Source organism: Zeugodacus cucurbitae, chromosome 6 (assembly GCF_028554725.1).
Source record: "Zeugodacus cucurbitae isolate PBARC_wt_2022May chromosome 6, idZeuCucr1.2, whole genome shotgun sequence".
Classification (NCBI taxonomy): Eukaryota; Metazoa; Arthropoda; class Insecta; order Diptera; family Tephritidae; genus Zeugodacus; species Zeugodacus cucurbitae.
Genome location: NC_071671.1, coordinates 28,795,230 through 28,813,472, shown reverse-complemented (window position 1 = coordinate 28,813,472; position 18,243 = coordinate 28,795,230). Strand labels below are relative to the sequence as shown.

At 34.3% G+C, this 18,243-nt stretch overlaps 3 protein-coding genes and 1 long non-coding RNA gene across 6 annotated transcripts in view; 1 reads left to right on the top strand and 3 right to left on the bottom strand.

Moving 5' to 3' along the window:
• The window catches only part of Lis-1 (lissencephaly-1 homolog), a 33,108-nt gene extending 25,970 nt beyond the window's left edge, over window positions 1-7,138 (bottom strand). Inside the window, exon 1 of the mRNA XM_054233816.1 lies at window positions 7,000-7,138. The gene's annotated coding sequence lies outside the window, so the exon portion shown is untranslated. The remainder of the gene's footprint in view (window positions 1-6,999) is intronic.
• Window positions 6,789-15,210, top strand: LOC105219982 (kelch-like protein 5). 3 transcript variants are annotated; one of them, XM_029045476.2, is made up of 8 exons: window positions 6,789-6,923; window positions 13,439-13,517; window positions 13,592-13,739; window positions 13,829-13,916; window positions 13,976-14,246; window positions 14,352-14,562; window positions 14,631-14,732; window positions 14,788-15,210. In XM_029045476.2, exons 5-8 carry the CDS (start codon window positions 14,212-14,214, stop codon window positions 14,839-14,841), a joined length of 402 nt encoding a protein of 133 aa, XP_028901309.1. In that variant the 5' UTR covers window positions 6,789-6,923; window positions 13,439-13,517; window positions 13,592-13,739; window positions 13,829-13,916; window positions 13,976-14,211; the 3' UTR covers window positions 14,842-15,210. The 3 variants fall into 3 exon arrangements, with proteins under 3 accessions (XP_028901309.1, XP_054089796.1, XP_054089795.1); XM_054233821.1 differs by having other exon boundaries at window positions 13,439-13,527; XM_054233820.1 differs by lacking the exon at window positions 6,789-6,923 and having other exon boundaries at window positions 13,006-13,527.
• Window positions 9,737-12,987, bottom strand: LOC105219985 (uncharacterized). The gene is made up of 4 exons (XM_054233818.1): window positions 12,864-12,987; window positions 12,401-12,800; window positions 12,277-12,339; window positions 9,737-9,874 (listed from the first exon to the last, which is right to left on the bottom strand). Exons 1-4 carry the CDS (start codon window positions 12,942-12,944, stop codon window positions 9,825-9,827), a joined length of 594 nt encoding a protein of 197 aa, XP_054089793.1. The 5' UTR covers window positions 12,945-12,987; the 3' UTR covers window positions 9,737-9,824.
• A 664-nt stretch (window positions 15,211-15,874) lies between the features above and the next one.
• Window positions 15,875-17,723, bottom strand: LOC105219986 (uncharacterized). The gene is made up of 3 exons (XR_008471936.1): window positions 16,426-17,723; window positions 16,193-16,364; window positions 15,875-16,135 (listed from the first exon to the last, which is right to left on the bottom strand). It is a non-coding gene; the product is annotated as an uncharacterized LOC105219986 (long non-coding RNA).
• Window positions 17,724-18,243: the final 520 nt, after the last annotated feature.

The following is an 18,243-nucleotide window of genomic DNA, read 5'->3' as shown; positions in this document are numbered from 1 at the left end:
GTTCTGGTCCAACCGAACATTTAATACTTTCGAAATTTATTGATGAAATTTTATTAATATAACACAAATTGACCCACATATTCCGCTTAAAGTCCAGTAGAATAATGAAAACCATCATATACAGCATATGAGGGATAAGGTAATTCCTGAACCGATTTCACTCATTGTAATCACCAAGGTACAATAATTGGGTAGCCATTAGTCTAATCGTGGATATCTAATCAGCATCGCTGCTTTGCTACTAGAATGAATCGTGGTTACTCTTAAGGACGCTACGGTTCCAAACAGTAGATTCGCTAAGACCTTTATATAATTGGGTAGCAATTAATCTAATCGTGGATATCGAATTGGCATCGCCGCTTTGGTACCAAACTGAATCGTCATTACTCTGAAGGACGCTGCGCTTCGAACCATTAGATTCGCTAAGACCTTTACATCAGCCACTTGCACTTTAAAAACGCTAAAATAGTCTTGAAGTTATAGTCCGATCTAGACAATTTTTCCACAAGTGATGTCACTGTAAAGTTTTATTCCTCCATCATCATTTGTTCCTAATGTATATATTATAAAGTGAGGGAAACAGATGGAATTGAGTTATATGGAAAGTAGGCGTGGTTGTGTACCTATTTCGCCCATATTCGGTCCGTGTCATGAGGTTAAGAATTAATCATATATTGAATTTTATTAAAATCGATGTAGTAGTTTCTGAGATATGGTTTTTGACCCATAAGTGGGCGACGCCATGCCCTTTACATTTTTTTTTTATCTGCAGCTTCCTTCTGTCATTTGTTTTGTAAAATTTAGTGCTTCTGGCTTTCAACATAACCTTGTATGGAAGGTTGGTGTGGTTATTATCCGATTTCACCTATGCTTTATGGTATGTAATGGGGTACGTAAGGGAAGTGACTCCAGAAAGTTTGATTTATATAGCTTTATTGGTTTGTGAGATATATACAAAAAACCAATTTGAAGGCGATGCCACGCCGACTTTCCCAAAACAATTACACCCATATATGCCTCTCCCCTGTGCCAAATTTTTTCGGTATTTTGTGGGCGTGGCAGTAACCCGATTTCGCACATACAATCCCAACCGTCTTACGGTTGCAAAGAATATGTGTGCCAAGTTTCATTAAGATATCTGAATTTTTACTCAAGTTATCGCTTGCACATCCTGACGGACTGATTTCAAATCTACTCACCCTGATCACTTTGGTATATGTATATAACACTATATCTAACTCGTTTAGTTTTAGATGTTACAAACAACCGCTATGTGAACAAAAAGTATCATAGTTTAGCAACTTTGTTGCGAGAGCATAATTATGCTGTTGTTCAAGTCAGGGTTTGAACTTAATTACAGTTCCGACACTCACAAAATGGACATATCCTCAATTTAACTGATTGTTTTTTATTATCAGTTTTTTGTAAGTTCCACAAAAAATTTTCAACGAAACCAAGACGAGCATCAAAAGAATTAGCTAATCTAGTGCGAGGATAAAACGGGAGGAAAAGAAATCATTTGAAAAGAACTGTGGAAGAATTTACATACATATATTGCTCATTTGACTATTAACTACATTTTTTGAGAATGTAATTTCTGGCGACATACAGTTTTTCGAAAATAAGTTTAGACATTGAAAATACACTAACAGCCTTGTTCTGTGCACTTTACAAATTCAACAAATTTCTAATTTATAAAAATTTGAAATTTATCAAGCATTTCGCATTCTGTGTCTAAAATAAAAAGCTCTTTTCTTGATAAATTGTTAAGAAGTCAAATGCTCTTGAAAGTGTTCTTTACACATAAAATAACTGGATATGGATAGTTGTGAAAGTGAATTTGTTGCAATGAAACATATTCTGCTTTTATTGTTATTTTTATATAAAGAGGAAAATTGTGAACATGGTGATGGACCGCGTTATTCAGAGGATTTTATATTAAGATGTTTATTTTTCCTTTTTTGTATAAAATAAATGAAGATAATGAAGGTAATTTTTTAGAAATTGATTTCTATATATTGCATACGATTACAACTTATAACATTTTTTGGAGCTAAGCATAACAACCAACTAAATCAAACTTGCAATCCAAATATTTTTAAATCTATTACAAAGGACCTATGTATATGTATTATATTATATAATATTCTATGGCTCTGCGGGGGAGCAAAAGACTCCGGGGGATGTGGAATCGAAAAGCGAATATATAGCCCCTGCCATCCGATTATCAACCTCATCTACGCGCGGCACCCTCTGTATGGTTAGCAAACGAGGTTCTGGCGACCGAGCAAAGACCGTATATCCTTATCATCTGTATAAAAACCGGATAGATAGACTGATAACTGGTCAATCTTAAGCACTGCTTAAGTTTCCCATTTTCAGTACTTAAGCAGAACTTAAGTATGAACTGTAAAACGCAATATTTCTGTTTTATCTTAAGCACAACCTAAGCACTGACTGTGAAACCGGGCATTAAAGTTTATGGTAGATATTTTACCAAAAGCAAAACATTAATTTAAAATAATTTTACAAATTTAAGGTACTCTAATTCCTAGTTGAATAAACCATAAAATTAAAATAACAAATCAATAAAATCACTCTCTATCCTAAGGATCTCTATCCTGTAACCAGGTCGCTCTCCACCTGGTCCCTCCAACGGAGTGGAGGCCTTCCCCTTCCTCGGCTTCCCCCAGCGGGTACTGCATCGAACACTTTCCAAACTAAAGAGCTTTCGTCCATTCGAACATGACCTAGCCTAGCCAGCGTAGCCGCGGTCTTTTTATTCGCTGAACTATGTCAGTGTCAAGACTCAAGCAGCTCACGACTTCCGGTCCGGGTGTCATGATGAATAGCAAGTCCCCTGGTATCTAACTCTCTCCCCTGGCAGTTACTACAGCAACTACCGCGCTTAAACGGATTTCGCGCTTAGTATTATTAACTTCAAGCTGATATATGCTCTTGAGCACTTTTTTCAATGCGACCGCCTTTGAATTTATATCGCACAAACGAAACAAAATTTGGCAGGGTAGATACATAAAAAAATCGGGACAAAAGTTAATTTTAAAAATTATATGAAATAAACAAAATAATTTTGTTTTTTATTTAACAATACTTAATTTTAATTTTTTTACTTCCGATTGAACTTAGTTTAGGTTTAGCATCTCATACAAAAAATATATGTATTGTTCGAAAGTTAAATAAAAAGTAGCAACGGGACAAGCCAGGGGAGAGACTTTTTTAGACATTGAAACGAATTTCAGAAAAGATTGTTTTAATTATGCATGAAATTGTAATGTTATTTAATACACTACATTAATATGATGTGATTCACTTAAAAAAATAGCAACATAAAGGACAAAAACAATACTTTAATCTGATTGTCGCACAAGTTACCTTTTATCGTAGAATCACACTTATAACAAATATTGAAGTGTATTTGAAAACTTGCGTTACATAATAATTCAATTCAATTCGAATATAATTGTACAGAAATCAGCTGTTTCTGTTTACATTATTTCGTTTCCCACACGTGTGGTACGGAAGCTTTTTATTTGATCAAAATTGTCACAAAATACCAAAAACTTTCTTACTTGATAAAAATCAAAGTGTATTCAACAAAGTGAACTAAGTATATGACATTTAATTTTTTTTACCCGAATTTGACATTACTTTCGAGCAGGGTCAAAAATTCAATTAGAACATTATAAAGAAAAATACATGCTAAATTACATTCAAAGGACATGACTGTACCTAAAACTGCAATGCAATTTAGGTGAATTGGATACATTCATCAGTTCCGATTTGGAAATTTGTTAATTCCATAAAAAACTAGACAATTCATTATGAAGCTTTATTAAATGTAAAAGAATAATATGTGCAATACATCAACTTCAATTTAAAGTTCCAACTTTATTTAGATAGTAGTATATACACCCCGATTTACTTGAATAGATACATATGTTATGTTGGATTCCCCTATAATCACTTAAAGCGGTTCCTACGCCGGGCTGAAGTAATTCCTGAACCGATTTCACTCATTTTCACCAACAATGTATAACGGGAATAGAGACAACTTGGCACCTGTTAGTAGATAGATAAACGGTAGAATGTACCACCTTGAAAGCTGACGAACTAATCGCATGTCTAAAATCATCTAATTTGTGGCGAGACATAAAGACGTGTTTGCGCAACAATATCAAACTACGATTGTAGAAGCAATTGCAAATGGTATGTTAGCAATTAACACCTCGACGGATTAATAACATTTCCCACAGATTTCTGTCACTTCATGGACTCGAAAAAGGAGCTTATTCAGCGTGTTTTTCATGCCATGAAATCACAATATAATAGCCTTAAATGGATTGAATGACTTTTTTGGTGGTAAAAAACAAAGATGTCGATGATATCAAGGCGACAATTTAGAATTTCGTTCCAGAACAGTTGACACAGCTACAAACCAGGATGGCGTAGTCAATTACCCTACAGACTATTTAAAATTGCCTGGACTATCACCACTCACTTTGCAATTAAAAGTTGTGTGAGTTGACATCATGCTGCGTAACATAAATCAACCTCGACTTTGCAATAGAACAAGACCGGCTGTGAAGAAGGTAATCAATATCTTCACCGAATCCAAGTTAAAGCCAACTAACAAAGATTAACAAATGATAATGATTTACGCTTAATACAGATCTACAATAATACATATCAATCATTTTCAAATTTTCCGGCTATAACGTGTTTATCTTTATACGTACGAATTTTTTCACTATATTGAAATATTTACTAATTTAATGTATACCTTAGCCACAAAAACGTGTGGTCGGGTCTGCTAGTTTTTAAATAAAATTTTCACATAATACTGTTTGAATATTCATCTTTGCTATGCTATGTTTTTATATGTATATTACGTGTGCACGTCACTGCATACTTCATAAACGTCTAGATGTTACATAAATAGGTGGCGTCATTGTTGCTGTATAGAAACTGAAGGTATATGAAAATGTTTTTAATTGTTCAATAATTAAATTGTTACATTTCACACTTGGTTTGACATACTGATATCATGCAGGACGTCTGTCGGGTCTGCCAGTTGCTTATTTAACATATGATTGTACATATTAAAAAATAATTACAAATACCCCTTTTTCAACTGAAATCCACCTAACCCAATAAAAAAATGTTTAATGTGACAATGAATCTTCATATCATGCGCAAATACCATAGGTACTTCATCGAAATCTAACTTTTAGTGACACCAATTTCGATTATGCAACTAGAAAATAGTAAAAATAGTGTAAATTATTCCAATAACAATTGAAGAGGTAATTAAAAAAAACTGTTTTCATGTTTTATTTATTTATTTTTACCATTATTTTTTATTAATTTTTTAATATTTTTACCGTACACTAACTTTAGCTTTTATAATAAAAATTTCAAAAATTGCTTGTATATTAAGATTAATAAATTAATAAACTTTTGTTAAAAAAGTGATACAGTATACTATCGAAAAGTAAATTCTCAGAAAGTAAATAATCGCGGAAAAGTTAATCACCTTTAAGATTACACCTCGAAAATGGTAAATTTTTAAATTTACTTTTCAGAGAGTGTTATAAAAAATTCGATGTTTTTTTACTATGTTGCAAAAACACTTACTCTCTTGTTTATCGCGTCTTTTTAGTAAATAAACTATCCTACTTGATCCACTGGTTTAAAAATGAAAACGATGCAAATCAGGTGTCAGACTTTTTGAATTGTCGTACAAAAATGGTCAGAAAATATATTGCAAAAGAAAAAAACAAAAGAATATTCAAGATTTTTTCTCTTCATAGTAAATACATATGTATGTATGTAAATGTAAATATATTTTTCATGTAAATCCATGTTTTATTGAAGCAAATAAATGAATGAATTTTTTAAGTTGAAAAATGCATTTAATATTATAAAAACAGATAATGTATGTATATATGTATTTGGAAAAGTAAATTATTCGAAAAAGTAAATTACCCAAAATACCAATCGATTTACTTTTCGAGAGTATACTGTATTATCAAAAGAATTGAAGCGAAATAGTTGTTTTTATAAATATGTATGTATATAGAAATTCACCCATTCGTAGACTTTAGCGATTAAGTATATTTTACTTGTCTTTACTTTCCATCACTATTGATTATGTTGGCATGTGTAGAAAATTTATTAATAATAAAAAACATGTACTAAATACATGAAGTGATTATATTGGATTTATACCAACTATAAAATAAATAAATAAAAAATAAATAAATAAAAAATAAATAAATAAAAAATAAATAAATAAAAAATAAATAAGAAAAAAACATACAAACACTACTTTTCAAGAACGTAAAATAAATATTTTAAAGTTTTTTTTAACGGGATGTTAATTAAACAAATCACACTGCTTTTTACATTTTAAATTAAACGGTATGTTCTTATATTTAAATTAAATCAAAGTATAAAATGATTTTCATATGTCAATTTATGTACTAATTTCATAGAAAAATAAGTAAAACAACATTTAAGAAATTCTTAAAAGTTTGTACGATTTGTCATTACATGTTCAATAAGAATTTTTGTACAGCTCACAAAAACTTATTATTATGACCTAAACTATTTCACTAACTTATAAATTGGTAGTATGTAATGTTGTTATATACATATATTCACAAAAAAACAATCGTTTGGGTGACAAATGATATTGTTAGAAAAATCGATAGTACCAATGACTGAAGATGCGTCATCACGTTGACTATACATAGTCTTCTACATAGAACAACATTTTCGTTTCCTTTAGAAATACCAAAAATTTAAAAATGTGATACATCATTGTTTCTTTATTTATTACGTAGAATACAGATTCCAAATATAAGAAAATTTAGGAAATATAACAAATGTATCAACATTAGGTACGTGAACCAACCAGTCTTACAGTAAAATCGTTCATATCTTTAAACAACACAATTTGTCGAACATTCTACTTACTTTTAGAACGAATTTTTAACACCGAACACAACTAAATTGCAATAAACAAGTTTGATAAAATACATAAAGACGCCCAATAGACGAAAAATAGATTTTTGGTAACTGACAGTTACATATACACTTATAGGTGCATACTTTATCTAACGATGTAGCCATACTTTCAAAATAATAAAAACACACAAAGGTGAGCACTATAAATAATTTAAAAATAATGACGGCGGTGAAATACGATAAGGATTATATTGTTGAATGATGAAGTATTTGACGTGTTGTCATCATTAACTTTTTGTCTTCACTTTTCATCTTTTAATATGTCACAAGTAATAAATAGTCACAGAATTCATTATGGGTCGGCATTAGTATACTATCCCAGTCTTTCGGCAAAAAAATGGGTATAGTTGGAAAGAGGAGGTTTTCCAGATTAAGAATATGTATATATATATAGCTGCAGCTTATAGTTTTCGAGATATTCGCACTTAAAGTTGAAAAAAATGCAACTTTTATCTCGAATTTTCACAATGTATACAGAATATTGTATTAATGTTATGCACTAATTTTACACTTACACTTCACCACATTGTTTCTGCATATTTATTTTATAAAAATTATGACGAAAATAGCTGTAAATAAATATTTAACATTTTACACAAATCTCTTAATTTCAACAATAACAAAAGAGTAATAAGTGTTGCCATATCAGATATTTTGCAAACGAATGAGAAGAATCAAAATAAATAAATACCCCAAATGCAGAAAACAAATGCCCTATAAAAATATTGTATAAAGATAATATAAAGAAAGTTTATGATATTTACTATATGTACTATAAGTAAGGGAAATGAAAAGTTCTTTCGTGTAGAAATACTTTCCGTATTGGCGGCCTTCTGCCGCGCTTCAAAAAAATAACTCTGTTCGAGCCAACACCGGAAGTTATCAAAGAGGGGGAAATGAAAAGTTCTTTCGTGTAGAAATACTTTCCGAGTTGGCGGCCTTTGGCCGCGCTTCAAAAAAATTACCCTGATCGATCCAACACCGGGAGTTATCAAAGAGTGGAAATGAAAAGTTTTTTCTTATAGAACTACTTTCTGCATTAACACTTTATTACTCAATATTCTACTTTACAACTCTAACTTATAACTTGTGTACACTTTAATCGACAACTCTCTCTTTAGAATTGTCCTCACTCGACAACTCTCTTATCAGAACTGTGTCTTGCTCCCGGTCCGGCAGCCCTTATAAAGTCGATTGTTGGCAACACATCGCCACTCGAATATTCTGGCAACTACGAATGTCGATGTCTGGATAAATCTGGCAAGTTATCGATTTCGATTGTCAATTCTAGTTTGTTCTGGTACCATTTTCGTTATAGTATTTTTACATATGAAAATAACCTCGTTCTAAGCTCGTTCAAAAATCTAACCGTTTACATATAGCCAAATGAGATTATCAATTGTCAAATGTGTTGTATTTGTTGTTGTGTTACACATCTTTCTCTCGCTGTCGGCCATTTTTGTTTACATTTTCATTTGACATTTCTCCTCTTTTTCGCAAAATGATCGATAAAACTAGGAATAACACCGAAAATCTAGTTGTATAAAACGAAATAGTTTTATAATCTCGGATTATCAAAAGAGGCATTTTGTATGAGAAATCTCGTTTCTTAATTACAGATTATCGAGTTAAGCTCGTAAATGGAGATAATCTCGTTATATGTAAACATAGTATTACACTGCGCTCCACTTAAGTCTGATCGTCCCGATTAGACATACTTCCAGAACCAAACGCATTTCTTCCTTTAATTTCGTCTTTAAGACACTGTGCTCCTCTTTAGCATGTCTATCTCCATTGGCATTAATCCTAAACTTAAAATCAATCAATAACCAAATATTATCCTCGCAGTCGTCTACGCCGTTGTTTACTGGACATTAGGGCGATAATCCACAAACATGGATATATGGACATCCTCTGTACCTGTGGTGATACCTGCAGTTTTCTAAAATGTTCTTCCAAATTTCCAGTGAATTTTTCCAACATTATATCGGATTGTGGATGTGATGTAGCTTCAAATATTTTCCGGACACATAGCTTCTGGCACATCTCCCAACTTTTGATGTCCACGTCCACCATCTCGTCAGTCTCCTGGCTTAGGATTGGGTATTTCTCCGTCCTAGCCATCAAACCACTCCTGTTTCCTGATTTGCTGGTAGGTAATGGACTATCTACAACCATGGCGAATCGCTCAAATGGCGCTCTCGAACTGTACTGCTCCATATGACTATTTCGCCTGGAACTCGACACTTTAGTTGCAATGCAATCTCTCATTGATTGAAGACAACCAACCCAATAAAATTGATTTTTAAATTTTTCCAAGGCTTTTGTGATTCTCAAGATTCCTTGGTTGGGACTTATGTGCATCTCATTGCGAACTTTATGTAATCTTTCTTTCTGACCATCCACAAAAATCGGCTCCTTCAACTGTGTAGACACCTGTGCTGAAACCTGCGATTGTATACATTCTCCTTGCACTTCCAGCTGTGTTAACACCACAGCTCTATTTAAGATCACCTCCATAGATTCGTCCTCATTCAACTGTGAGGACACCCCATTCGATTCCAACAGTGTTGACAAAATCTCTCCTTGTGTTTACACAGGTCTTGACATATGCGCCTCATTCGCTTCCAAATGTGTTGACAAAATCTCCTCGTACTTTTCCAACTGGTACCCCATTCGCTTCCGACTTCTGCTTTTTTAACTGTGAAGAAAATTGTGCTGATATTTGCTCTTTTATTTGGGACAACTTTGTTGTTAAGCGTGTGCTCTGCGCTTCAAACAATGATTGATGCTGGGCTTTCATCTCTGCAAGCTGTAACGACATCTGCAACGAAATTGAAGATAAAAAAATGTTAATGTCCATTACTTCTGACAGACTTGGAGTCTCTTTCTTTTCCTCTATTTTCGTTGTCGATTCCTCTAACACCGATTCGAAAACATATTCGTCAACGTTGATGTTTTCTTCTTCCATGGCATCTCGCAACAGGACTTGTAACTCAGCTTTCAACCCATTCCTTGCTAAGCCTCGTTGTTCCAACTCCTATTTGAGTTGTGGTATCTTTAATTCGTTGAAATTAACCATTATCTCCTATGGAATTTTATTTGTCAATCCCACTTCTAACACCAATACGTTGAAACTCTACCTTGAGTTTGATCACTGGATTGTCAAATAAAAGTCACACTTTAATGGCTACATACTAATCTTTATTTGTAATTCTTTATTACTCAATACTCTACCCTACAAGACGGAGCTAACTCATACACCACTACACATGCAATTTTTTCAGCTTTTACCACTACATACACATTGCTAACATTTTGTAGTTAAATGGCAATCTCGGCAATCCCAATTTTTGTATTGTAACGAAAATGGCATCAGAACAAACTAGAATTGACAATCGAAATCGATAACTTGCCAGATGTATCTAGAGATCGATATTCGTAGTTGCCAGAATGTTCGAGTGACGATGTATCGCTTACAATCGACTATATAAGGGCTGTCGGACTGGCAGCAAGACACAGTTCTAATAAGAGAGTTGTCGAGTGAGGACAATTGTAAGGAGAGAGTTGTCGAGCAAAGTGTAAACAAGTTATAAGTTAGAGTTGTAAAGTAGAGTATTGAGTACTAAAGTGTTAAGTTATAAGGAATTAGAAATGAAGATTAGTGTATAGCCATTAAAGTGTGACTTTTATTTGACAATCCATTGATCGAACTCAGGGTAGAGCTTTAGAGTAAACGACAGATTTTGGAAATCCGTTACAATTGGTGTCAGAAGTGGGATTGCCAGATAAAACTGCAGAATGGCTCAGTTAACTGAAGAAGACATGAAGACGATTTTGTGGCACATATCGGCACAGTTCCAGACGCAGTCATTAGAAATGAAGGAGATGAAGCGAATGAGGCGCGTATATCAAAGCCTTGGGAAGCGCATGGGAAGATTTCGTAAACACTTTCGGAAGCGAATAGGGTGTCCTCTCAGCTGGAAAAGCAGGAGGAAGAGTCAATGGATGTGTCCTCAAATAGAGCAGACATGTTAAGACAGCTGGAAGAGCATGGGGAGAATACGTCCACATATTTTGAAGCGAATGAAACGTGTATGCCAAGACCTTTGGAAGCGCATGGAGAGATTTTGTTATCCCAGTTGGAAGTGAATTGGGTGTCCTCACAGTTGAAAGAGGAGGAGTCGAAGGAGTTGACCTTACAAAAAGGAGAGGTGTCAACAAAGCTGAAAGTGCATTTAGAGTGTATACCATCACAGGTTTCAGCACAAGTGTTGACACAGTTGAAGGAACAGGAGGTGCATATATCGACGCAGGTGATCCCAGAGAAGACAGATGTGTCATGGACAAAAGATTGTGATATGAAGGAACAAGAATCTCAACATGCAGCTTCAGTTGTGAAACGTCCAAAGAAAGAAGAAACGTCTGCAGAACCTCTAGTCTCAAAGCCACAATGGAACAGTGTTAAGTTGGTGGCTGGTTGCTTATATCGAGTGTGGAAAGGCAAAGGAGGATACTGCTCCCGATCTCTCATGGTTGCTCGAAACGAAAGATTACCTAAAGTTCGCTACGAGATGCACAAAGGTCCAAGTGAAGGGCACATAAGAATCACGGAAACCTTTGGAAAATTAAAGCAAAGATTTTATTGGATTGGTTGTCGTCAATCATTCACTTCTTGGAAGGCTAATAGTGCTCAGTGCATTGAAGTTAAGGGGACTAGACTCAGGATTCATAGCGAGATGAAGCAATACGGTTCGGAAGCACCATTTCAGCGATTTGCCATGGTTGTAGATGGTCCATTACCTACCAGCAAATCAGGAAACAGGAGTGGTTTGATGGCTACGATGAAGAAATACCCAATTCTAAGCCAAGAGACTGACGAGATCGTGGACGTGGACATCAAAAGTTGGAAGATGTACCAGAAGCTATGTGTTCGGAAAATATTTGAAGCTGCATCACATCCACAATCCGATATCATGGTTGAAAGATTCATCCGAAGTTTGGAAGAGCATTTTAGAAAATTGGTGGATAGACACCACCACAGGTACAGAAGATATCCATATATCCATGTTCCTGGCTTATCAGTCTGCTGTCCAGGAAACAACGGCGACGTCGACTGCGAGTAAAATTTTTGGTTACTGATTGATTTAAAGTTTAGGATTATTGCCAATGGAGAAAGAAATGCTAAGGAGGACAACGGTGTTAGTAAAACCATTGAGTACCAACCTTTGTAGTTGAAATAGTCAACAGCATCAGATGCGGAGGGCCTAATCTCAATATGGCATCCATCTGAAATAAATTGTATTTGCATGTTATGGGTAAAATATGTATTTGGAATTCACAAGCTTACCTACTGCACCCAGACATTGTGGAAATCTAATCTTTGTAAACCCTTCAACGCACTCCGTAATTTTTTCTTGCGTGAGAAATGAGCAGGTTAAATATTTAGACGAGAGTTTGTCCCACACTCCTCGGCAAAAATCTTTAAGAATACAACATACAGACGCTTTGGAAACCCCGAATAGTCTCCCAATTGTTCTATATTCAGCAGAAGAACCAAGGGTGTATAAAGCGATAGCTATTCTTTTTTCTAATGGAATACATTCCCTGTATGTAGTATTATGTTTGCCAATGTGTGATAGCTCATTACATAAAGTTGAGAATGATTCCCGACTCATCCGGAAGCTCTCCTTGAAGAATTTGTCACTATTGTAAGCAACGTCGAGCTCCCAAAAATTACCGTACCTTTCCTAAAAAACAACGACAAGCGGATAACTTGTGGGAATTTCATAAAAAGTCATGCAATTACTTACGTGTTTCCACAAACGTTTTGGTCTATAAACGGTTAGATTATTAAACGATCTTATAACGAGATTATTTTCATATGTAAACATACTATTAGAAGACGAAATTGAAGGAAGAAATGCTAAGCGTTTGGTTCTGGAAGTATGTCTAATCGGGACGATCAGACTTAAGTGGAGGGCATTGTAACGAAAATGGCACCAGAACAAACTAGAATTGACAATCGAAATCGATAACTTGCCAGATGTATCTAGAGATCGATATTCGTAGTTGCCAGTTGTCGAGTAACGATGCATCGCTTACAATCGACTATATAAGGGCTGTCGGACTGGCAGGAAGACACAGTTCTGATAAGAGCGTTGTCGAGTGAGGACAATTCTAAGGAGAGAGTTGTCGAGCTAAGTGTAAACAAGTTATAAGTTAGAGTTGTAAAGTGGAGTATTGAGTACTAAAAGGTTAAGTTATAAGGAATTAGAAATAAAGATTAGTGTATAGCCATTAAAGTGTGACTTTTATTTGACAATCCATTGATCGAACTCAGGGTAGAGTTTTAGAGTAAACGATAGATTTTGGAAATCCGTTACAGTATGTATAAGAGAGAGATGCACAATGAACCGATCACAATCTCCGCCATGGTCGCCATTCATATGAAAAGAAAATTTGAAGTGAGTGGATGTAAGTGCGTATTAATAATTTGTTACTGATATTATTTTATATATATTTAATTTTCTCTTTACAGAGCGGTACTATCCTTGACTGGATGCTGCAGCTTATTTTAAGGAAATGACTGCAGAAAATCGCATAGCAAGCTGCAACGCACATCTGGTGCATACATACGAAACTAAAAAGAGAAGCAGAACAAGGATTATGGCACTTTAGGCAGATGGGTGAGTTGATAATACCAAACCTTATGTATATTCTAAACATAAAATCTTTTGTTAGAATATACTTTTTATCTTTTTATTATCCTTTTCAGATATTTGTAAACTTACGAGGAAAAATTAAAGCTCAATTCAAATACACAATAAATGTAAAATCGTACAACGCAACAGGCAAATAACAAGGTTTGTTCTACGAATATAGATATTTTAATTATTTCTAACTAACTTTAAATATTTTTCAGGCATCGAATGATGTACTACAAATTACATCGGACTTTTGGAGTAGCACTTTCTACACTTATTTTCGACGTGCTAAACAGTATCTCCTATGATGCCTTGGATCTACACAATTTTTCATTGGTGGCTACAATGTCTGAAAGCACTAATAATGTTGAGGAATACAATTTGGAAATATGTACGTGGGAGAGCATGCCTGCATTGCCACAGCACTTACGGGGCATGAATGTGGCGCTATTGAATGAAGGCATCTACGCCATTGGACACTGTGTATAGGTATGTGGAATTTTTTTAAATTAATAAATAAAATAATTAATTACTTAATAAATCTATTAATTTATTAAATAGTGAATTAATAAATAATAATAATTTATCGTTTAGGTTAGACAATAACGGCACAGAGTGGCAGCAGGTCGCCAATTTGTTGAAACCACGTTTTGAAGCAAACGTCACGGTATTTGAGGATAAAATATACGTTTTTGGTGGCTTGTCAGTTGCAGGAACACCACTTGGCGATTGTGAATGCTATGACGCAGTGACCAATACTTGGAAACAATGTGTTGATATGCTGGAACCAAGCGGTCATGTTGGTGTAAGTGTTAACATTTAACGGTAAACATACACAAGCTCGAATAAATTATTATGCTCTACCTTTTCCAGTTGACAATAGCAAAGGGGCAAATTTATGTGTTAGGCGGTACAAAAAGTGTTGGTGGCGTTTGTGTGCAATCTTATGATCCATTAAAAAATGTGTGGACAAAGGTTTGTTACTGCTAAACACAACTTTATTATTTAATATTAATAAATTTACTTTCAGATTTCTCCAATGAATATTGAACCTAACAACACATGTGGCTTATATCTAAACTAACGCATTCTAGCCATTGGCGGTCTGGCAATTTCAAAGGATAATTAACAGAGCTCTAAAAGCAACATTGAGGCGCCGAAGTTGTTCATCTTGCTTCTGATTTGATTAAGGAGGCATTATTAGGCAATAGTTGTGAAATTTAATTTGTATTGTAAAATAACACAAAAAATCAATACTTAAAACTTTTGAGAAATTGTAAATTATAAAAATTTAATAATTAATACTAACTTTATATGTAAAATATGGAAATTTTGTTAATGCATAAATGATAGCCGCCAAAACGTTTGTAAAAATGAAAGTTTACTTTCTACTAAAATGTTAATATATAAAAATTATTCTATAATAATTATTAAAAATGTGAAATAGCATACTAATTTATAAATGTAAATACCTCATACAATTAAATAAATAAAAATAAAAATAAAAAAAATTTCAATTTTTCCTTTTTAATCGGAAAAGTAAGTGACCTATAGAATGAAGACCAATGAACCAAATTTAAGTAACGAAACGATGACCCAACAAATGACCAATACCTGTGATTAAAGGGTTACCCTGAATATGATAAATCGAACAGTCTCCACTGATAGATGCCCTGACAGGTACCGGTGAAATGCCAGGGAGTGGTACTTGCAGTTTCAATGAAAGTTTCTCATTCTTAAGGGCGAATTGACAAAAGTACCCGAAACTATTGTGTACGTGTGATCGTTCATCCCTTTCTTGCACATTACATTCATCATTTAACAATTTATATTTACCTCTTGCACAATTCTGTGAATGATCTTGGTACAATCACGGATGAAAGACCCGAAACCGCGAACCAAAACTATATAGGCACTTTCAGTATTGTTCTTGGTACAATTACGGATGAAAAACCCAAAACTGCGAACGAAAACTCCACTTGCACTTTTAGTACTGCGACCCACAAATGCCCAGGAACTATACCAACTATTTTCGGTTAGTTCTGCCAAAATCTCAAATGAGAATTTAATAACAAACTCATTAATTATATTTCATATTTATTTAAAATAGCATGCCATTTAGGTGTTTATTATTATATTTACATTATAAATGTATTATCGTACTACACTATATATATATGTAAAACGTAATGAATAGTTGAACAATTTTTGCTATCTGACAAAGGCTGGAGGAAGAGTGGCAAATGTCAAATACCTGGAAGTGTAAGCTGCGCACATTATGTGAGGACTCTTTTGGTTTTTTTAGGAGGTTTTGTAAGATCTGTTCTTTCATTAATTCTACTAGTAATAGATTCATCCAATTTCTGGGAGGAGGGTTTCTATAAAATGTAAAGTAAAATTTGAATTTTTACAACATAAAAGTTGGTAATAATTACCTTATGTTTCAGGAATTCTAAATATAGCACGGGCAACGTTCTAGTCATAACATCCATGCTCTTGCTGTAGTATTTCCATTGAAATAATTTCGGTGAATCCATGTCCTTGTAAAGCGATACAATAACGTTATGATTCTTCAATACAAGGTGAAAATGAATCAAAAAAGTCCTCCTAATTAAACATACAAGAAGTTTTTAAATTTCTATGATCACAAACATTCACTTAAATTTACCCTTTAATTTCTGTGTTTTAATTGCTAATGGCACGGCCAACTGAGGTGCCGGTAAGTCCAAAAATACTGCAACTGCTTTGCCCTCTAGCTCATTGGCAAAACCCAGTTGATCCCCATCGCGATGATAAACGGTTGCAAACGCACCTAAACCATGTCGTTCCAATTCTTCACATGCTTGTTGCACCCGCACTTCGTGGATGCCAAGTGTATGTAGATGACCAAATGGTTTAATTGCATATAAAAAATGTGGCATTGCACCTGAACTAATTCCGATTCAACTACATATAACTGAACCAGGACGAATTTCAAGTTGAAAGACTATCATACTAATATCTGGTGCGTAAATGATTTGCCTTCGATGTAGCAGCGTTTGCGGCCATAGTTCTGGATTTGCTTGCAACACATATTTCTATCCCTTCGAGAGTTCTTGTTTTTAGAAAACTTATATTTTACGTTTTACTTATATAAAAATGCGTGGTTAAATAATTTAAACTTTAATTAGTCTGCAGATCACTGATTTAAATAAAACACGCAAAATAATACTTCACAAACAGCCATGTTATAGCTCAAAACAAATCTTGTTTAAACAAGAGAAGTTTGGTTGTTTCTTTCTATCATTCAGGGTGCTGTACGAAAGAAGAGTTTATGCACATTTCGCCCTTTGTTGCATTTGTGTGTATGTAGTGGTGTTATTAAAATTTCTTTGAATGAGTTTCAGTACCCATGACTTGCTGCGTGGCTGATTAAAAAAAAACTACTGCAGGGGGCTCTGCTAACCACAGAGTGACACATGCTTTTCCAAAACAAAGAAAAATTAGAGCAGAAAGATATATGCAACATTGGTACCAAAATCTATGAGAGAGAGCGAGCAAGATAATCACACCGACATGCCGTAAAAGAGGAGAAATGGTAACTTTAAGGTAATATTCCATAAGTTTAGTAACTCTGCTCGTCTTGCAGTGTACTTTACAAATCCAACTTATAACTTATTTGCACTTTACTCGACAACTCTCTCTTTAAAATTGTCCTCACTCGACAACTCTCTTATCAGAACTGTGTCTTGCTTACTAGTTTTTACCAAAGTGTATTCAACAAAGTGAACTAAGTATATGACATTTTAATTTTTTTACCCGAATTTGACATGTTTGTTGCCATTGATTTAACCCTTACATTTATTCAAAAATTCAAATTTTGAAATTCAAAAGTAAACAAATTTCAAATCAAAAAAAAATATTTCTTAAATTAATAAAAGAAAATGCCGAATACTTTCTGCTTATGCAAAACAACACATGGAAGCAATTTACTAATGTTTGTGCTCCAACTGACGAATTGCAAACAATTTTATCAATATGTATTACATTCTTCTTCAAAAGTAAACAAATTTCAAATCAAAAAAAATATTTTTTAAATTAATAAAAGAAAATGCCGAATACTTTCTGCTTATGCAAAACAACACATGGAAGTAATTTACTAATGTTTGTGCTCCAACTGATGAATTGCAAACAATTTTATCAATATGTATTACATTCTTCTTCTTCTTAACTGGCGTAGAAACCGCTTACGCGGTTATAGCCGAGTCCACAACAGTGCGCCACGCACCTCTCCTTTTGGCGGTTTAGTGCCAATTGGTAATACCAAGTGAAGACAGGTCCTTCTCCACCTGGTCCTTCCACCGGAGTGGAGGTCTCCCTCTTCCTCGGCTTCCACCAGCGGGTACTGCATCGAAAACTTTCAGAGCTGGGGCACTTTCATCCATTCGAACAACATGACCCAGCCAGCGTAGCCGCTGTCTTTTTATTCGCTGGACTATGTCTATGT

Coding starts and splice junctions, on each gene's coding strand:
- LOC105219982 (XM_029045476.2), top strand. CDS start 14,212: ATGAAGGCATCTACGCCATTGGACACTGTGTATAG. Junction 14,247..14,351: donor CCATTGGACACTGTGTATAG/GTATGTGGAATT, acceptor TTTATCGTTTAG/GTTAGACAATAACGGCACAG. Junction 14,563..14,630: donor AACCAAGCGGTCATGTTGGT/GTAAGTGTTAAC, acceptor TACCTTTTCCAG/TTGACAATAGCAAAGGGGCA.
- LOC105219985 (XM_054233818.1), bottom strand. CDS start 12,944: ATGTTTACATATGAAAATAATCTCGTTATAAGATCGTTTAATAATCTA. Junction 12,801..12,863: donor CAAAACGTTTGTGGAAACAC/GTAAGTAATTGC, acceptor GTTGTTTTTTAG/GAAAGGTACGGTAATTTTTG. Junction 9,875..12,276: donor TGACTATTTCAACTACAAAG/GTTGGTACTCAA, acceptor ATTTCGTTGCAG/ATGTCGTTACAGCTTGCAGA.